Below are 14,720 nucleotides of genomic sequence, written 5' to 3'. Positions count from 1 at the left end.
AGTTCCCCACCCCCCATAAAAAAAAACCCTCCTTGTATGATAAGTACGGTCTGGTCTCACTATCCCATAGTCAAGATATTTTGGCACTGCTTTAGGGTTCTAGGGTTGAGGTGGGTTGAGGTGTCTTTTTCTAAGACCACAAGCTCAAGCCCTTACCAGTTGAGTCTCCCCTACTGTTAGCCACTAATGAGTGACTAGCATTGCAGTTTCATTTAATGAATTAACATGAATATGTTTTTTGAAAGGGGATATTTACTTCAAACATATAACAAGAACAGAAGCACACACATTTCTCTCCCAAAACCTTGGGGACGCACTCTGTATCTCCTTGGTCTTTGGGGAGAGGGGACTTAGATTTAATGAAGTTTTTACATAGTATTGGTCCCATCGAATTTATATCCATTGTTGCAGGATGATGAGTCCTGGTCTTAGTTATTTTGGGCTGGGTGCTGAAGGTTTTTTAATGTGTACAAGTGTGTGCTTGTATCTGTAACCTGAGTCGGGATGGGGTAGGGGAGGAAATACATGGTACAATTTAACTTTGGTCCTTGATTAAAAAAAAATAACCACAATGAGAATTCCCCCAAACACATACATTTATAATCATGTTTTCCCCAACTTCCTTCTCTTCTCTCTTTCTTCATCCTCTCCCAAAACATATACACATTTTAACACATTTAAAGCTTAGGCGGTCTTGGGAATTGGAACCTTAACCATTCTAGTTTGATCGAAAGGAACATCAGACTGATTCCACTGGAATAGCCATCTTGCGTGTCTCCCTACATCTTGGCTTAGATTTATGCCTAGCCATTGCTCAGGGTACAAGTGTAAGCAGTCACTGACCCTCAAACTTTTTCTTCCTCTTTCCTCCATCTTTCTGTCAGTTGACAGGTATAATTAAAATATTTCCCCCCTCTGGCCAAACACAGAGAAAATATTGTATTGTTTCAAAAGGATTTAAAGTGCAGGATCATGGTAGGATGGGTGTGCATTCTTTGCAAAGGATCGTGAGTCACAACCCTTGAATTTCTGGGCATTTCAAGAACTTTGTTGAAAAAGGTCTATTGTGTGGATCTTGGCAGTGAAGAAAATACCATGCTTGTCCAAACTCCATTTCAAATTTAATTTTAAAGTGGGTGAGGTGAGAATGGTATCCAATCAAAGGACAATGGATTTATGCACACATCTTTCTCATTCTAGTTCTTTTTGGTGAGAGAGGGCTTAGATTTTCAGAATCAGTGAACATTCTGAAATGAGGCATAAACAGGGGCCTTTTGATTCATTTGAAAGGTGACTGTGTAGGGAGCTGCCGTGCTGAAGAATACAGCTGGAGCCAGGAAAACTCCTTGCAGTTTTGTCAGACAGCTGCCTGTGATAAGCAGGTTACTCTCTGCCCGTACCACTTGTTCTGGAACTCTTTCCAGCTCTCTAATCCTTAGTAAAATAACTACTTCATCCTTGTCTTCCAGAAAGCCCCCTTAAAGCCCCAAATTAACACAGAGGGCCTAGACATAGAATATAGTAAACCGGGCCTAAAATAAGGCAAAAGTCGATCAAAAAATAAAATATAAAATCATTAGTGAAAAACTAAAAATACAGATCAACCCCTCACTTTATTAAGTAATGATCGACAATGAGATTGTTACTTGTGGGAAGCAATGGCTGGTGAAAAGGTTGCCAATTACAGTGTATGACCTAACATGAAGACTGAATCTCTTGTCTTTAAAATGCAATCAGAATGTAAGCTAGAGTGTAGAGACCATTACATTTTTGTCTTTTGTATTCCCAGAGCCTAGCACAGTGCCTGGAGCATAGTAAGCATTTAATAAGTGCTTATTCATGGACTAAAGTTGTAAAGGAAAACAATTGTGAAAGACTTAATAACTTTAATCAATGCAATGATCATTCAAGTCCAGAAGATTAATGACGAAGGATCCATCTCATCTCTTAGCAGAGATAATGGCCTAAAAGGGCAGAATGAGATATATATTTTCTGACATAGCCTATATGTGGCTTCTCTCTCTATATCTCTCTATCTCTGTCTGTCTGTCTCTCTCTATATGTGTATATATATATGTATATCTATATACATATATACATACACACACATATATATATATACACACACACATATGTATACACACATGCATATATATAAATAAGGGAAGGTTTTTGGGATGAGAGGAAAGATGATTGATTAGTGATAACGATCCTTCCCCTCACCCCTCTCCCAAAGAACAAAAAGATGATCAGTGCATCGTTTTAAAGTAACAAAGAAGAGAACCAAAAGGACGTTTAGAAGGAGACATAAACAGTGTAGTATTAGAATTACCACAATAAATTTGAAATGTGCTTTTTAAAAAAAAGCAAGCTTAAGGATAGCTAGGTGGCACAGTGGATAGAGCACTGGCTCTGGAGTCAGAAGGACCTGGGTTCAAATCTAGCTTCAGACACTAGCTACGAGACCCAAGGCAAGTCATTTAACCTCAACTGCCTCCCCCCCAAAACAAAAACAAACAAAAACCAAGTTGAATATAATAGAGGTTCATATTTTCATGTTCAGACTTCCTTTGAGAAAAGAAAATCTTTTTATTATTTTTTTAAAAAACTTTTTTGGTGAGGTAATTGGGATTAAGTGACTTGTCCAGAGTCATACAGCTAATTAAGTGTTATGTGTCTAATTCTGGATTTGAACTCAGGTCCTCTTGACTCCAAGGCCGGTGTTCTATCTACTGTGCCACCTAGCTGCCCCGAGAAAAGAAAATCTTTAAAAAAGAAATGTAGATTTAAAATGGTTATGGAGGCAGGAATGGCTGTAATTAGATGGCTAGAGGAGTGGCTATATGTAGGCAGAGAGTTAGAGACAGGGAATGCAGGATGAGAAGAGGGGCAGGTGAACAGACTATGCGATATAGAGGGTATGAGATATGGAACACTAATTCATAGTTGGAGGACCCAAAATTAGGAGTCTGCATTTTTAACAAGTGACCTGTGTACTTGAAAATGACATCTATGTGCCATGCAAGTTTCTTCTTGTATATTAAAAGGCACATTTACGTAGGCCATAGTCTCAGTAAAACACTATCAAGAGCAGTGTTTTAGCACTTTGCTTATCAAAGGTAACCATTCAATTTCCTGGACTATTTTAACTGTTTATCATGTGTAATTTACTGGCAGTTGTTTTGTTAACCTTACACTAAGCATTGTGTACAGTGATGAAAGTATTTTAATAACACACATTTCAGTGGCACATGAATGCCACTTAGCAGACTGGATAAAATATAGTGTGGTTTTTTTTTTAAAGGTTTTTACAATTGGCATTATTTTTTGAGTTTTCATACCTTTAACAAAACAAGAGCAGTTTTCTTGTCAGATAGACCAGAGCATTTGTTGAGAAAGAGTGCTTGGATACTGGATTTCAGGAATTTATAGGATCAAAAAGTAACATGTAAGATGTCAGGGAACTCATCCAAATGAGCACATTATTTTCTTTGGAAAATAATACTGTGTTACTTTCAAAGGAAAATATTTCTGATTCCAAGTACCTTCAACCTGAACCACCTCACTGATCTTGGGATTAAGGCCGACTCCCTGTCATGAAGATAACTTTGTCTTTTATGGTTTTTACAAGATAAAAGGAAAACAATTTGCTCTTTTTTAGGTGCCTTAGACCTAGCGTTGTCTCCAAAAAACTGCAAAACAGACTGATGTTTGTCTTTGGTTCACCTCTCTGCTTTCTCTAAGCATTTCTTATTTTGGGATTTCCCCACCCAATGTCCCATTCCTCAGGTGGATTTATGTAGTTTCTCAACAACCCAGGATCCAGTGGCCCTCATGCCCTTTTGTTTTTCTCTTGAGCAGTGCCCTATACTGTCATGCTACATTCAAATCTACCTTTATTCATCTTCAGTCCAGGATCTTCTGACAATTTCAAGATTGCTTTGGATTATAAAAGACCCTAAAGGGTGAGGAACCATATGTAATTACTTTAACTCACTTTGTGTAGAATCTGGCCCAGCATGCTACCCTAATTGGAGCTTAAAACAGTAAAAAAAAAAAAAGCTATTGCCACATATATTTGTATTTGTGTGTATATTATATCTATATATCTATAATATATATCTACCTATATCTAAATATCTGTCTAATCTATCTATCTCTATATCTAACAACTCATAGTTTGAGAGGAATCATGGCATAGTCAGTCAATGAAAGTTTATTAAGACCTGCTATGTGGCAAGCATTGTACTACTATGTGCCAGGTAAATGACATTCCATGCTCTCAAGTTGCTCACGTCTAAGTGGGAGGTACACAACATGCAAAGAGCCACTTCTTATCTACACCTTTCAGTCAATTATGTGATTGCAAAGATGTGGTCTGTTATGGTATAGCTTTTACAAGAGTCTTCCTGTTCCCTTCTCAAACCTCCATCCAGGATACACTCAGTGAATGTGTAGGTTATTCTTACAAAGACTTTGTAAAGATAGGGTAGTAGATATACTCATAGACATATGAGTAACTAGTTACTTATATTTTGGGTACTGATGAAGTCCGTGATTTTTCTCAGGTATTTTGTATTCTCCCTTCTTTTGGATAATCTCAGACTTTATCGCTAGATGCCTCCCAACTGCATTTCCCTAGGCATGTGCCACTTCTGTAAATACCTGACCTAGTCCCGCTGCTCTTCCCATCTTTATTGTCAAGCTGTCACTCAGGTAGCAGTGTCATAAAGATTTTTACCATTCTTTAAAATATTTCATTTGCTTGGGGTCTTTCTATCAATAAATCATCTAGCTTTTTAAAGACTCTTCTATGTGTCAGGCTAGGGATACAAATACATTAACCTTGAAATCATCTGGGTTTCTTGTTAGGCTTACTATAAACTTGTTTCCCTCCATACTTTATTGATTTATATTGGTTAAACTGTGTTAGGAAATGTTGGTAGTCTGTGTCTTTTATCCATTGCCCATTTTTAAGTTTCATCAACTTGATTTAATAGATCATGTTGGAGTTTCCTCAATTGTAAGCCATAAATTCTTATTATTTTTTCCTTTAATATGACATTGATTTTTATGTTTGTTCTGTCCATGGATAACTCACTGGAAAAATGACTTTTATATTGTTAACCAGTTGCTTTCTGTCAAAATAGAAACAACTGTGTGTGCAATATTATTTGATGCTCCCCATGCTTACCGACTTTTTTTTAGAGAAAGTATGTATGATACATAAGCATGAGGCTACTGTATAGTCCATAAACCTTTGACTTCTCTTGTTTCTTACACCTGAACCAGGTTTTCCAGCATACTTTTTGATGTACTCTCCTATGTCCACCTTTGCATTGATGTTACTACGGATTCAAGTCTGTTTTGACTTAATTTGGAAGATTTTATTGAGTTCTTCTAGAACTTCTCTACCTATTTATTTGATACAACCGATGTTGGTTTATAAATGAGGCAGTTAGATGGCACAATGAATAGCATGCTAGACTTGGAGTCAGAAAAGGCTGAGTTCAAATCCTGCCTTGGACACTTACTAGCACTGTGACCCTGAACAAATCACTTAACCTTCTCAGTTTCGTTGTCTGTAAAATGGGGCTGACTCCCAAGGGTTCCTTTGGAGATCAAATGAGATACTATATATAAAGTACTTGGTAAACTTTACAGCATTGTATAAGTGCTAACTATTATTATTCTACATTTTTGAAACTATTAGAGCCTGTACTCAGCTGTCATAGCCTTTGAGAATCTGGGGTCACCTCCATAGCACAATGAAGTTTTGATGGAGAGGTGCCTCTTGACTAAACAAAACAACACATTTTCCTCCCATTTGCACAAATGAGATATGATGAACAGCTGGCAGAAAGATTCCAACTGGCCCTGTGCTGTGAGGTGTGGGAAGATAGATAGGGCAGTCTCAAAGGGCTTATTGTCCATCTCACCTGCATCCATCTTTTAAAAAATAAAAAGGTAAAATCCAAGCTACTGTTAGGTGATGCCTAAGCATTTCAAAATATTCCTTTTGTGAAATTTCTAGCCTTGATAAAAATCATGGACATTTCTGCTTGTACACAATAGATATATTTACACAGACATTGATGAGTTAAACATTGTCCGGAAATAATGAAGCCTGAGGGTCACATGAAAAAAGAGTAAGACTATTTTATATAATACACGTTGGGTCCTCTGTTTAATAAGATTCAGAATCTATGATTTACTTACTACTATGTGCTTCTATCTTCCTTAAGAGCAGTAAATGTATGATTACAAATAAACCATGAAATTGTACAAACCTCTAAGAAATAAAGCATTTTTGACTGGCCTTACATGATTAAGCATAAGATTTCAAGAAGCTAATAACAAAATAATACAATGTTATTTGTGTCATTCCTTCCTCAAAACTATCAGTCATAAAACAGACAAGGAGTAGTTGAGTGATTTGTCTGCCCTGCCTTTTGATAGTGATGTCCTTTTTTATTGAATGAAAATTTTCTCCCACCATTGAAAGAAAAACCAATAAAACAAATATGCGTAGTAAAGAAAAACAAATTCTTACTTTGGCCACGTCCAGAAATGCATGTCTTATTTTGCGCCTTGAGGTGGGTAACATGCTTTATTATCTGTCTTCTGGAATCGTAATTGGTCATTTAAGTATTTCATAGTTGCTTGTTTTTACAGTAATGGTAGTGTATAAATAGTTCTCTTTATTCTGCTCACTTCACTCTGCATCAGTTCATACAAGTCCTTCCAGGTTTCTCCAAAAACATCTCCTTCATCATTTCTTAAGGCACAATCCTATTCCATTCATATACTATAGTTAATATACTATGTATAATACTAAATATCATATAATTCATATACTGTAATATAACCAGTAGCATAATATGTCTTCATCATTCCCCGATTGATGAGCACCCTTTTGTTTTCCAGTTCTTTGTTACTATGAACAGAGCTGCTGTATTTTTTAAAAATCTATATGTATCCTTTTCTGTTTTCTTTGACTTTTGGGGGGGTATAGGCATAATAATGGTATTATTTCCATTTGTGCCAGTGAGTTTCTCTGTGCCTCCCACTGCAAGATTTTATTCTCCTCTAGGAGGAAAGATGAGCTATGTGGATAGCCATATAATACCAAATAGAATATAAAAGTGTAATTAGAGAAGTGGGTATAAAGTTTTGTAGAAGCTTAGAGGAGGGGGAGTTGATTGACTTCCACCTGATAAGATCAAAGACTGTTTCATGAAGACAATCTTTGAGCAAGTCCTTGAAACAATGTAGAAATCTTAACCTATAATAGTTTTACATTTAATAAAGGATGAGTGTAATATCTTCCATACACTTGTTTGGTCCATAGCATAATAATCAACTATGAAAGGGTGTTTTTTATTCATCTGTAAGGGGAGTATGGAGTAAATAATTGGTTAGAGGCCATTTACTCTAGCTTCAAAGGATTCTTAGAGGTCACCTGATCAAATGTCCTTATTTTACGAATGAGAAAACTTAGGTCCAGAGAAGTTAAGTGACTCACAGAATTAGAGGCAATTCAGTCCACCATCCCCAATGTACATTGCACTTGCAGGTTGTATCCATAGCAGAAGACTGCTACTCTTAGGTTGGGGGCACCACTGCTAACATTATGGTTCAAGGTCTCCCACCTGTAATGCTTCTCATTAATAGCAAGTAGAGACAACTAACTCTTAGCAAAGACATTTCCTAAGATGGCATAGTAAGACCAACAGCTACAAAACATTCCCCTCCTAAATTTGGAACATACTTTCTCACAAATCCTTATAACATCTGTAAGAAGAGTGGATGCAGATTTAGAGTACAGTGGTCATAGAGCATACATATTTGGAAAATGTGGCCACGGCCACTCACAGCTTCCTGGACCTACAGGGCCTCAAATGACCTTTCTTTCCATGTGGACTCCTCATGAAGCCCCACTGAATACAACATTGCTACTAGACAAGTTGCTAAACTGGGCTCCTGGGGTCTGTTCTTCTTTGAAGCTTGACTCTGGAATGCCAGGGTTAGCTCTCTTAAGTCCATAGTTTTTTTCTTCTGTCAGAGGTCATTCTCTTTGAAGCTGGTTCTGGCTTTGAGCGATAGCTTCCCTGGATCTGTGTCTTGATGGAGAGGTGTGTGCTTCCAGGGATTGCCGCCTCCTGCCTGAATTTCCCCAAATTGATGAACTCTCAATCTTAATCATGAACTGTCTCCTTCTGGGCAGGTAGCTCTGCTGTTGGTTGCCATGGCAGTGGAGGAAAGGCAGAGAGAAGCTCACTTCTCTCCCTCCTGGTTGCAAGGCCTCCTTTACTGACAGCTCTAGGTCTGTCCTCCTCTAAATTGCCTGAAGACTTAGTTATTTTACACCTCCAGGGATGTGGTTAATTTCCTTCCAGCCAATTGGATTTCCTCTGTAGACGCAATCAGAGAGAGGTGACTACTGGGTGTTAATGTGTTGTTACTGCATCAACACTCATACATCCTTTGACTACAGGGAGTGAGCCAAAGGTGGGGTAAGGTGAGGGGTAATCCGAACTGAGACCCAGAGAGATTTAATGACTTGCCCCAAGGTTATACATATAGTTAAGTGGCCAAGGCAGGATTCAAATCCCACGCCTCTAACTCTAAATTCAATACTCGTTCCAGTATATCCCACTATCTTGTTCAAAGTCATTCAGTTGTAAATGGTGAGCCCATGTCGTCTTTACTCCACATCTAGCATTCTTACCACTGTGCCTCTCTGCCTTCCAATATTCTCTGTATCAAATCAATTAGGAACTGTGGCCATATAAAACTTCATCCTCAAGTGTCCTCAGAAAGGATAGAAAAATAACAGATACAGAACCAGCCATCATTATTCCAGAACAGTGTGGTTGCAAATCTGTTTTCATAAAAGTAGTTGCAGAATACCATGTCTGCTATGACTGATCTTTTTTCTCATCCCCCTTCCACACTGCTGTACTATGTGCAAAATATCTCACTTTAAATGTAATTTTGGAGTTAAGGCATTGTATCTCCTTTAAAATTCCTATCCAAATGCAAATCTGTTTCCTGGGTATGATAGTACATTAAGCCAGGATCATTTCAATAAGCATCATTAATAGTCATCATCTATAGTTCATCAAAGCTATGAGAGGTTATGACACAGGACAGGGTAGGGAGTAGGAACAGGTCTGGTGACATAGAACACTTTCCTTGGCTGGGAGATTGATGGTGGACTGAACACTGTGCTTAAGTGCTTTAAAAATATTCTCATTTTACTATTATTCCTATTTTATAGATTAGGAAACTAAGGCAGAGGTTAAATGACTTGTCCAGGGTCATACAGCTGGTAAGTCTGAAGTGGGATTTTAACTAAGCTCTTCTTGACTCCAGGCCCAGTGTCTATCCATTGTACCACCTAGATGCCATATAACAGCCTAAAGGCACTGAATTCCATGTAAAAGTTGGGATAGTTTGGAAAGAATGGAGGAGATAGGAAAAAAGAAGGTAGAGAACCTGAACACCAGCTTGTGCATTTTGTGCAGTGCTGTCCTGTTTTGTATGTTCCCCAATAAATGAAGGAAGGCCTGTCTTGAGGATTATTTTTGAGTGACTGCTTGTATCTGGACACTTGTGCAGCATGGAGAAGATGGTGTTGCCCTGGCTAGTCATTTTGAATTACATCCAAGCCTTGAGTGCACCTTTCATTATATTTGTTTCTGTTACAGATTATAATTCACAAGTGCTTATGTTTGCCTTTATCCTGATGGTTTTCCCAAAGGAGACGGTGTGAGAAAAGAGGGCTATGAAGGCTTGAGATTTGGGACCAAACGTAGGACTTGAGTGTCTAACGTAACACATCTATTAAATGCTCCTAGTTGGGCAGAATGACTCCTCCAGAACAAAGTTCTCCCAGTCCTTTGGCAGTTTGAGTCAGGTTTAGAGGATGCACAGGCTTGCTTGGAGGCTACTGAATATAGTAATACAAAGGATTTTAGGACAACTGGAGAAACTCAAACATAGATGATTTTCAGTAGAAATCTAGGCATTTGGAAGAACTCCTAGCTCCCCCAAGAGAGGACTCTTGTCCTTTTACTTTAAGAGAGACTTCTCCTCCCTCTTAGAAGCCAACTGTTGCCAAACATCTCCCACACACCTCATCAGAAAGTCCCTGGCTCTCTTCCCAGCTACCTCACTCTCTTGACCTCATTAGGTGTGAGAGGGAGGAAAGGGATTCACTCAGCTTGGATGAACCCTTTTGTCCTCATGAGAAATATTCCAGACCCTCCTGTGGCTTTTCACTCTTCCTCAAGGGGAAAAAAGGCCTCCCATCTACTATCCCAGTAGCTTCTGAATGGTGTTCATTCATTCTCTGATGTCAGATGCCAAACACCTTAGATACCCTTAAAAGCTCTGAGGCAGTAGTCTGTTTTTGTTGTTGAAGTTATCAAACACCATCTCAATGGGGAATATATTGGGAAGTTGTGATTCTTCCTGTTCTCCCCATTCCTATACTTTCCCACCCATGTCTTCTTCAGAGGTTTTCATTATGTGTAACTTTCCTGGTTTTTCATGACCCAGTTGTCACAGGAACTGTTCTGTAATAAACACATATCCTGTCCATACAAGAATGCATGGCACTAGCCAATGGACGAAGATAAGAGAGTTTGAGTATGACTCACTCAGGGCAGGCAGCTACGTGCTTAAGTGGCATTTACACAGAAATCCTTGAGTTTGTGGGGGTGTTTCTTCCTGTAACAGTAGGTACTTTTAGAACCTTCATGATAAGGCTGAATCTTGACTTAATCCTCACCCACTCTCCAAGCATTATGGGCATTAGAGCCTCAGGCTTTATACATTGTCTGAAAGTTTATAGCCTCCTGGTGACATAGGACCCCTGACTTAGGGAAATGGCTTTATTCATACTTTCCCATTGCAGTCAGGCATAATTTCATGGCTATCCCCATACCATGATTTTAGAATCATGAGCCAAGATGAATCTGTTGCTGTTTATAATGAAAAAATAAGCTTTTGGCTGTCGAAAATAATAATAATAAGAGATCACATTTTTATAGTGTATTAAGGTTTACAAAGCACTTTGCATGCATCATTTAATTTGAGCCTCACAATAATCCTGTGAAGTAGGTGCTATTATTATCCCCATTTTACAGATGAAGAAACTGAGGAAGCTAAATGACTTAGTCATGGTCACACCAGAAATTATCTGAGGTGGAATTCAAACCCAAGTATCCTTGACTACAAGTCTAATGCTCTACAGCCAGGGTTTCTTTCACTTTTCTTGTATGCCATGGACCCCTTTGACAGTCTGGTAAAGCCTATGGAACCTTATCAAAATGTTTTTATAAGCATGAAATAAAATACATAGGATTACAAAGGAAGTCAATTATAATAAGCTAATATTTATATAGCACTTACTATGTGCCAGGCTATGTGCTAAGTGCTTTACAAACATGATCTCATTTGATCTTCACAACAACCCTAGTTGGTAGGTGCTATTATCCATGTTTTACAGATCAGGAAACTGAGGCAAACAGAGGTTAAGTGACTTGCCCTGGGTCACACAGCTAGTAAATGTCTAGGCCAGATTTGAACTCAGGTCTCCCTGACTGGATCTCTAGGTCCAGCGCTCTCTATCTACTGTGCCACCTCGCTGCCCTCAATTATATTGAAAAATGATTATCAGAATATTTTTTAAAAACAAATTAATGTACCCCAGAGTAAGGACCCTTGAGTTGCCACTGTGCCTCTTGTTTTCCTAAGATTTGAAGACATTGTATTCCTGGGATAATTGTTAACTGTTAACTATTTTCTAGGCTACCTAACCAAACTTCTGCAAAACCACACTGTGTATGCTTGTGATGGTAACCGTTTGAGTCTTCAGTGCCCTCGACATTCTACAATTAGCATCCAGTCAGCATTTTATGGTCAAGATTACCAAATGTGTAATTCCCAGCAGCCTGCAACCATGATGAAAGACCATTTAACCTGTGTGGCACCCACAGCTCTGCAGGTATTGCACTTCATAGATTTTTTTGAATACCAGAATAATTTTAAAATATATGTACATACATATGCATATATATTAAATATATATGTAATATAAAATTCAGATGTACCTCACTTTAAAGCAAACCTGATCTGTAACATTCTAGACTTACACAAATGATAAATTGCTGGTTGGGAGTGGAAGGATCATTTGCTTTACAAAGAGAGTCACAGAAGAATTCTTTCTACAGAAAGCTTCCTGAGAATAGTTTAAATATTATTCAAATTACAAAAATTCAGTTTAGTTCACACATTGTATTTATTTATTGTGTAAAGTGAGATGCAACTATATTAAGTTTCAATTTTACAGTCTGTGGGTTCTATAAGTACTTTAATAGGAAGGGAAGGTTAGTGATACTTCTGGATAAACAATAAATGTGTTTTGTTAGACAAACACATAAGGCCTAGAGAAGTAAACTGCATTTGTACAAGGTCACACAAGTTAGCACCTAAACCAGGTCCTTTGATTCCAAGTTCATTGCTTGTAACATTATACTACATTGACTCTAAAAGTCACTTGACTTTAAATAAAACAATATTCCTGAAGTATTCATTTAATTTTGTTGAAATTAATGTGGTATGGCTGGGTTGTACTAGAGAACAAACAGGAAAATACATTGAGTTTATTAGCCATAGGAACCTTGGGTAAAAAAAAATGAACCTGTCATATTTAAGGTCAGGGGAGAGGGAGAGATATGATTAATAATAATAATGACAACAACAACAATGAAAATAACTAACATTTAGATAGTGCTTTAAGTTTTGCAAAGCACTTTATATACATTGATTTATTTTGATCCTCACAACAACCCTGGGAAGTAGGTGCTATTGTTACTCTCATTTTGTAGATGAGGAAACTGGGGTTCAAAGAGGCTGGATGACTTGCCCGTGGTCAGAGGCAGGCTCCAACCCCAGAGGTCGCCTGAGTCCAAGTCCAAAGATCTTTCCACTACATCATAGTGCAGTGACTTAAATGTTAGACTTGATTTCAGGAAGACCTGAGTTCAAATGTGGCCTTAGTAGCTGTGTGACCTTGGTTTCCTTAGCTGTAAAATGGAGATAATAATAGCATCTACCTCCCAGGGTTGTTGAGGATCAAATGAAGTAATATGTGTAAAATCTTAGATTAGTCCAGTGCCTTGCACATAGTAAGTGCAATAATCCTTCTTTCCTTCTTCCCTTCCTCCCCCTCTTCCTCCCTTTCTCTTCCCTCTTTTCTTCCTTCATTCTTTCCTTCCTTTCTCCTCCCTGTTTTCTTCCTTCCTTCCTCCTTCCCTGTCTCCTTTCATCCCTCCCTCTCTTCTTTCCTTCCTTCCTTCCTTCCTTCCTTCCTTCCTTCCTTCCTTCCTTCCTTCCTTCCTTCCTTCCTTCCTTCCTTCCTTCCTTCCTTCCTTTATATAGTGCAATTTCCCTTCAGACTCAGAAGTATTCCTCTGAAATCACACCTGACATGAGAAACCTATACATTTTTTTCACTTTTCTTAATGGCTTCAACTGAGTGGCTAGAATGAGTATATTTAAGATGAATTTACTGACCTAACTTACAGACTTTACCTAGGGACACATTTCTTTTATGGCATAATTTTTACATTTCCAGTAGAATACCCTTCAAATCATTCTCCAAAATTTGGTTTAGAAGCTTTCCTTTCTGTCTGTGTCTCTCTTTCTTACAATCTGCTTTGCGTGTTTCTTAATGAATCTATTTTGCAAAGGCACAACGAGGGCTATTTGTCCCAGATAAGGGCCTGTTATAGCACCGTATTCCAATGCCTAGTCACAAAATGTAACAAACTTAGTCTGTAATAAGCATTTGCATCTTGGACTTGATTCTAGTAAAAAGACATTGACTTAGTGGTGTCAAACACTCAGCCAGAGGGCCACTTCTGAGTATAACCATAACCGGATTAAAATGTAATTGGAAAATATTTAACAAAACAAATAAAACATAGATAATGTTGCATTTTAAAAACTAAGTCAATATCTGGCTCACGGGAGTCCTTAACTGCATTTCCTCTTGGTCTCCTTTCCCCTTAATGACCTATTTTGAAGGCAGTATGATTTAAGGTCTGCCTCTATTTCTGTCCCCTATCACACTAGTTCCTGGCATACCAAACCCTGGTACCTAAGCAGTCTACTGCCTTCCTCAGCCCATTAAAAAATTTTATGGGAAACTCCAAAAAGCTGAAAGTTCCACCCCTTTCAAAGTCTTGTGTCTGGTATGTTTATAATTCTATAGTACAGGCAATTAATTGCCTATCCCACTTGTACAGGCCATTGACCAGGAGTAATAAAAAATGATTATTAGACTATTCTTGTTTGATGTTAGCATCTCAAAATTAAGTCATCTTGTTTCAGAGACAAATGGTTATTTTAGTGCCTTTTAATTCAAATTTGGTATCTTGAGGCTAGGCTGAATGTCACTGAGGAGGATAGGTCCAAGTGTTCCCACAGAAATGATAAAAGTTGTTGGAGTCCATAAGTGAATATCAACAGGAAATCCCTACTCAAAGTATTTACCAGCCAAGAAGAGATTATAATGCACTTTCAAAAGAGCCTCTTCTGAAAGTAAAGCTTTCTTCTCTTCCAGCATTATCTAAGGACTGGATAATTTAACAGTGACCCTTAGGCCATGTGAAAGTACAGATATCATCAGAAAAAAAATGCAGTCT

General features: G+C 38.1%; 1 protein-coding gene across 6 annotated transcripts in view; it reads left to right on the top strand.

The window, feature by feature from the left end:
* EVA1C (eva-1 homolog C) overlaps positions 1-14,720 on the top strand; it is an 80,315-nt gene that overhangs the window by 17,560 nt on the left and 48,035 nt on the right. For 5 of the 6 annotated variants that reach the window (XM_020996001.2, XM_020996005.2, XM_020996002.2 and 2 more), the window contains one exon: positions 11,820-12,016. The exons of the other annotated variant lie outside the window; for it this stretch is intronic. In XM_020996001.2, the coding sequence (XP_020851660.1) occupies positions 11,820-12,016 (197 nt within the window). The remainder of the gene's footprint in view (positions 1-11,819; positions 12,017-14,720) is intronic. 6 annotated transcript variants of the gene reach the window in all.

Source organism: Phascolarctos cinereus, unplaced genomic scaffold, assembly GCF_003287225.1.
Source record: "Phascolarctos cinereus isolate Bilbo 61053 unplaced genomic scaffold, phaCin_HiC Scaffold_726;HRSCAF=1367, whole genome shotgun sequence".
In the NCBI taxonomy this organism is placed as follows: Eukaryota; Metazoa; Chordata; class Mammalia; order Diprotodontia; family Phascolarctidae; genus Phascolarctos; species Phascolarctos cinereus.
Note: the sequence above shows the minus strand (reverse complement) of the source record. Positions and strands in the feature narration are given on the sequence as shown.